We start from the raw sequence: 6,005 nt of genomic DNA, 5'->3' as shown, positions 1-6,005 counted from the left end.
GGCTGGCCTTGAATTCAGAAATCCACCTGCCTCTGCCTCCTGAGTGTTGGGATTAAAGGTGTGTGCCACCATGCCCGGCTCATGTGTACATTTCTATTCCCCTCTCTAGTGCCTCTCACTGACAAATTATCCTTTTTTACTTTCCTGGTTTCTAGTTATTCCAGGTTACATACAAACATCAGAACATTTGGAGTTAGGAACCTCAGATGAATGAGAATATCCAGCATTTGTCTTTCTGAGTCTGAGATACCTTACTCAATGTAATATTTTCTAGTTCCATCCAAATCTCATGATTTCATTCTTTACAGTTTAATAGTACTCCATAGTGTATATATACCACATTTTCACTATTTATTCATCAGTTAAAGGACTTTAGGTTGTTTCTGTTTCCTAGTGCATTAGTCAGGGCTCTCTAGAGCAGTGGCTCTCAGCCTTCCTAATGCTGTGACCCTTCAATACAGTTCTTCATGTTGTAGTGACCCCGACAACCATAGAATTATTTTTGTTGCTACTTTAAACTGTAATTTTGCTACTAGTATGAGTCCTAATGTAAATATCTGATATGTAGAATATCTCATATGTGACTCCTGTGAAAGGGTCATTTGTTCCTCAAAAGGGCCGTAACCCACAAGTTGAGAACCACCACTCTAGAGTAATAGAACTTATAGGATGAATATTTGTCTATCTATCTATCTATCTATTAGATTTATTAGAATGACTTACAGGCTTTGGTCCAGCTAATCTAACAATGGCTGTCTGTGAATGGAAAACCAAGAATCCAGTAGTTTATCAGTCCATAAGGCTGGGCATCTTAGCTGGTCTTTAGCATGTGCTGAAATTTTGATGGATCTAATGCCAGTGAAGGAATGGAATTGCTAGCAAGGCAAGACTAAGCAGGCAAAGAGCAAAAGCTTCCTTCTTCCACATCCTTATGCTCTTATATAGGCTTCCAGCAGAAGGCATGTCCCAGAGTGGATCTGGATTAAAGATGTGTCTTCTTACCTCAAAGATCCAGATTAGAAGTAGCTCTGTCTACTTCAGATCAAGTAGAAATCCCTCACAGGTGTACCTCTATTTTTGTGTTTTAGTTAATATCAGATGCAGTCAGAATGACAACCATAGGATAGCCATCACACCTAGGTATTGTGAACAGAGCTGAAATAAACATGGCAGAGCAAGTGGCTATGGAGAAGGATATCAAGTTCTTTGGGCAAATGCCAACGTCAATCACCTCCACTTTTTGAAGATAGAAACTGAAGTTAAAACTCAGAGACTTGTTTATGTTTAGATAGTTCTGTGAACTGTCCAAACTGTGCCATGGTCCAGGTCTGCCACATTCTCAGTTCAGAGTCTCGACCATGCACATTGCTGCTCCTGGCCATTTGTCTCTACTGGTCAGCGATGGCTTGACCTTAGCACAAATGAGGAAACATTGTTACCAAGGGCTGGAGACTGAAAAGCTCCCTTCTATCTAATCAACCCCAGTCTTCTTGGTATTTTGATTTCAGATATCTGACTCCAAATTAAGTTGAACAGGGTTTGATGGCTCAAGACTAAGGAGGTTATCTTGGGGATAGCAAGAGAAAGGAGGAAGGGAAAGTAAGATGGAGGATATGAAATGAGTTGCATTTAACCAGGATAACAGTAGTAATAGTGTTCATTAATCCATTCAAGTCAATACTGAGAATGACAATGGCCAGTCTGGTAAATAACACACAATTTCAAGTGACACCTCTATACCACACCCCATTATAAAAACCGACTTAACCCCCATAGGTCCCATGTTCTATTATTTAGCCAGATTTTGTGTTTAGATGACCACTTTCTACTGGACATTTAAAAGAATTAATATCAATTATTTGAACATTGCTATTTTTTATAATTTTAAATTAACAAGTTTACTAAAACATAGCAGATCTGGAATTTACCTCTAAGGATCTTCTAATTCTTTTATTCCCCAGTCTTATCCCTTTATATATTTCCATTTGAAAGAACTTATGGTAATTCAAGAAACATTTTAAAAACTCACATTAATTCTAAGCTAGATTTTGTATTCCCTCCCTTTATTGAGGTATTAATATTTTCTTTAATTGCTTACCATTATAGGAAAAATAAACTTCCATTGGCCTACTCATGGACAGTAATAAATCTTGGTCTGCTATACATTAGAAGCATATTGTGTTAATTTGTAAAAAAGTGAGTTAAGTTTCCAAAGCCCACACACCACACACAGGCACACACACACACACACACACACACACACACACCTATTAATTGCAGGAGCTCGACTGAAGGCTAGAGACTTGAAAGAAGGACTAAGATTAGTTTTCTTAAGACCAAGCCAGAGAAAGTGGGCTAAGGCTCCCACTTGTAGCTCAGCTGTGCAGGGAGAGGACCAGGAACCCAGAGCATCTGATGTCTGAGAACTGCCCTGGTTGCAGCTGCTCAAGAGCCCGCGGGGGAAAGGGGCGGAGCCGCTCGCGACCGCGGGCCCCGCCCACCTGGACCCCCTCCCCACGCGACGCCCCGCCTACTGGACTGTGCTGAGGGCGCCGGCGGCCGGGGCTCCTTCGCGGCGGCTCCGCTCCCGCCTGGGCCGCGGCCGCGCGCCCTCCCTTCGGGGAGGAGGAAGAGGAGGAAGGAGGAGCGGCTGTAGGAGGAGGGTCGAGCGCGGCAGTCGCGCCGCCGCCCGGAGGAAGCAGAGCCCGCGGCTGCAGGGTGAGCGGGATGGCCGGGCGGGGGGCGGGGGTGGGGAGGCGTGGGGTCGCGTGTGGCCCAGGGTAGGGAGGTGAGGGTGAGGCCCAGGCCGGCGCCCCGACCCTCGGCTCCACGCCCGGCCCGCCGCCGCCTTTGTTGCCCGGGGCCCGCGGCTGTGCGAGGCCGGGGCTCCGCGAGGCCTGGGCGGCGGGGCCTGCGGGCCAGGCCGGTCGGGGCTCTCGGAGCGGGACCATAGAATCTGCGCGGTCGCCAGGACCGGGGGTGGCGTCCAGGGGATGAGATGCCGAATGGGGCCGGGACCGGATGGCCGAGCGCGAGGTGCCCTGGAAGGGTCGCGGGAGGAGGGCCGAGCCATTTAAACTGCCCTGATCTCGCACAGGCCCTCTTTTGCTCCCGGAGTTGGTAACTTCAGGTACACACCATTGTGACTCTGAGCGGCACTGTTGGTGTTTTCCAGAGCAGGGCCTAGCCCCAAACTTGGAAGAGTTGTGTGTAGCAAGTTCGTGTGTAGTCAGAACTCGATTTGGGGTTCTCATTCCCACTTTTTGTAATTGGAGGCCGGTGAGACTGAGGTGGAACTCTGGCTTCCGGTAGGGAGATAATGTTGAATTCCTGAAGGTCTTACTTAGGCAACATGCTGCTGTGCCCGAGTACCTTGCAGTATACTAATTACAATTATAATGTGAATTAACACACGAGAGACTTCCCAAATACAGTTTTAATTTATAGCGCTCCCAGGAATAAAGATAAACTTGTAATCAGACAAAGGTAGACCTCCTGCCTACGAAAAGGTGAATTATCAGCCATAGTAGGTAGCAGTTTAGTTCAGTGTTTACTTTTAACCCTCCAACAACCACAGCGTGGAATCCACTTAGTTTACTTGAATGAATGAGTTTTCAATTGGAATCTCAGTGCTTTGAAAGCAGTGGAAAACACCAGTGATACAGCTTATGGGTATCATGGATAAAATACAGTCAGGGTAGCATATAGTCTGTGGCTTTCTTCTGCTCTGATTTCTCTCCAGTGCTGCATGTGTGGATATGGGAAAAAGGTTTAGGATCCATCCCTGCTCTAAGAAAGTAGGTCACCTTAACCTTTTGGTTCTACCACTCTCCCTAATCCTTGTTTCTTTGAGGGCTTGGCTTCTGGACAGTGGGCTCCGTAAGCGATCTTAGGAGAGTTTATTATCTAGGGCTGGACGGGGTCAGGATCTGCCAAGTTATTTACCTGAACCTCTAGCTTTTCTTGGGCTCTACTTGGCATCTCTTTAAAGCAGCTTCTCCTGTTTGCATTTATCTTTTAAGACTTCTCTGAATTCAGGTCCCTGGCCCTGCTCCTTTCCTTTCTGACTATGGAACTAAAACAGTCTTCCTCAGGGAGTCATCTGAGTGTCCTCCCTTGTTAGGACACCTGCAGGGAGTGGCAAGGCAGGGATTTGGGTGCCAGCCGAAGCACAGGGTGTGGTGTGGAAAAAACGCTGCTATACCAACTGGATTCCAAGCAGTTTACTGTCTCATGTTCTTCAGTCTTGCTTTAGAATGGAGAAGCCTTGTTTTTAAGAGCTGCCTTTTCAGAGAACAAACCAAGTGCTTTTGTAACCTTGTGTAACTTCACTGCTTGGAGAAAACCCAGCTAATTTTTGCCACTGCGGACAGTTTCAGGAAACCTTGTGTTGCCAGGACAATCTTTTATTTTGCTTATAGAGGTAATTGTGTGATCTTACTTTTAAAGTCATGAGATACACTGAAAGGAGCCAAATCCTTTATGTCCATTTCTGAGTTTCTTGGTGGTTGCTGTCATTTTCAAAGAGTATGTGTTTGGAAGGAACAGGATGGATGATACATACACGTGTACAGCCTTGGGAAAGTGTGACTTCTCTTTTGATTTCTTGCAGTTATACAAGTGACACTCTTGTTTGTAGAACGTGTGTACTTTTGTGAAATTATTATTTTCACGAGGAATCAGTCTGGCTTTCCTAAATGGCTGTCTTGTTGATATCTGAGTGACCATATTTAAGATTTCAGTTTTCATACTGCACACAGAAGATGTGACATGTGTTTGCGGTGGTCATTTACTGGCATATTGTGACCTTGAACAGGCCTTGGAGCTCTTGAGACTTCCTTAAATAGATCTAAATCATCTCACAGATTTAGTAAGTATATATTTTATTTGAAGTGAATCCAGACTCTTAATTGGGCTACAGGATTTTTATGTAGGTTTGCACCTTGTCTTATCCCATGGTTATACCCTGGCCCTTCCATTCTGTGGCATTTCACACTGCTTTATAACACCCAGCCTTGATACAGTTAACTCTCAGTGTTCACCAGTGGCTACTTGTATAGGAGCTTTATTCTCAGACCTTACTCCCAGTGTCTATTCCTCTGAGAACCTTCCTAAGAACTGTATGTCTCTTGAAGTAACAAATTGGCATGTTTCCTTTAGACAGTGATGTCTAATTATTCTATGCTCTCTCTTCTTTCTGGTCTGTTTTTATACAGGTTCCAGGAAGGTAGCATGCCCGAGATGGTCTCTTTTCCCATCGAGTCCCCAACATATTCCATGGAACTTGGTCATTTTCCCCGTTATGTCCTTAACATATCCTGTGGAACTTGCACACTATGCAGGGACCTGCTATGTAGTTCTCATCACATTAAAGAAAGAGGCTCATTGAGTAGATATTAGATAGATAGCTTTTGGTATTGTATGTTGTTCATCTTTGTCCAAGCTGATTTGCTCAGGTGAATAAATCATAACACTAGTAAAATCGGAAGCCTTGTATTCACATAGCCCAAATAGGCCTTCACAAAGAGAGTTGTTTCCCCATGGAGACATTATAGTGTGTATGAGTTGACTCAGACCAAACCAGGGTTATGGCACAGATGGGCAGATCTGTATCACCTTTGTAAGTGTGGTTATTTGTCAGTGTGGAAAGCAATTATTCCGGAGCATATTTCCTTGCTGTTTCTTTACACAGTTTAGTAAAGTCAAGCCTCAGTTATCCGGAACCTCGTGGCAGCCTCAGTTTTAAACAGAGAATCCAGCATAAAAAAACATTCCTCCTTAGAATAGGAAACAAAATACCCATGGAAGGAGTTGCAGAGACAAAGTTTGGAGCTAAGATGAAAGGATGGACCATCCAGAGACTACCCCACCCGGGGATCCATCCTATAATCAGCCACCAAATGCAGACACTATTGCACATGCCAGCATGATTTTGCTGAAAGGACCCTGATATAGCTGTCTCTTGTGAGGCTATGCCAGTGCCTGGTAAATATAGAAGTGGATGC

General features: G+C 44.8%; 2 protein-coding genes across 2 annotated transcripts in view; one reads left to right on the top strand and one right to left on the bottom strand.

The window, feature by feature from the left end:
* Window positions 1-2,375: 2,375 nt before the first annotated feature.
* Window positions 2,376-3,254, bottom strand: LOC110284583 (vegetative cell wall protein gp1-like). The gene has a single exon (XM_021150335.1). The coding sequence runs from the start codon at window positions 3,252-3,254 to the stop codon at window positions 2,376-2,378; it is 879 nt and encodes a 292-aa protein (XP_021005994.1).
* Window positions 2,560-6,005, top strand: part of Socs6 (suppressor of cytokine signaling 6) — a gene marked incomplete at its 3' end in the record, with an annotated part of 21,615 nt that continues 18,169 nt past the window's right edge. The window contains exon 1 of the mRNA XM_021150334.2: window positions 2,560-2,718. The remainder of the gene's footprint in view (window positions 2,719-6,005) is intronic.

The sequence above is a fragment of the Mus caroli genome, chromosome 18, assembly GCF_900094665.2.
Source record: "Mus caroli chromosome 18, CAROLI_EIJ_v1.1, whole genome shotgun sequence".
Lineage (NCBI taxonomy): Eukaryota > Metazoa > Chordata > Mammalia > Rodentia > Muridae > Mus > Mus caroli.
Note: the sequence above shows the minus strand (reverse complement) of the source record. Positions and strands in the feature narration are given on the sequence as shown.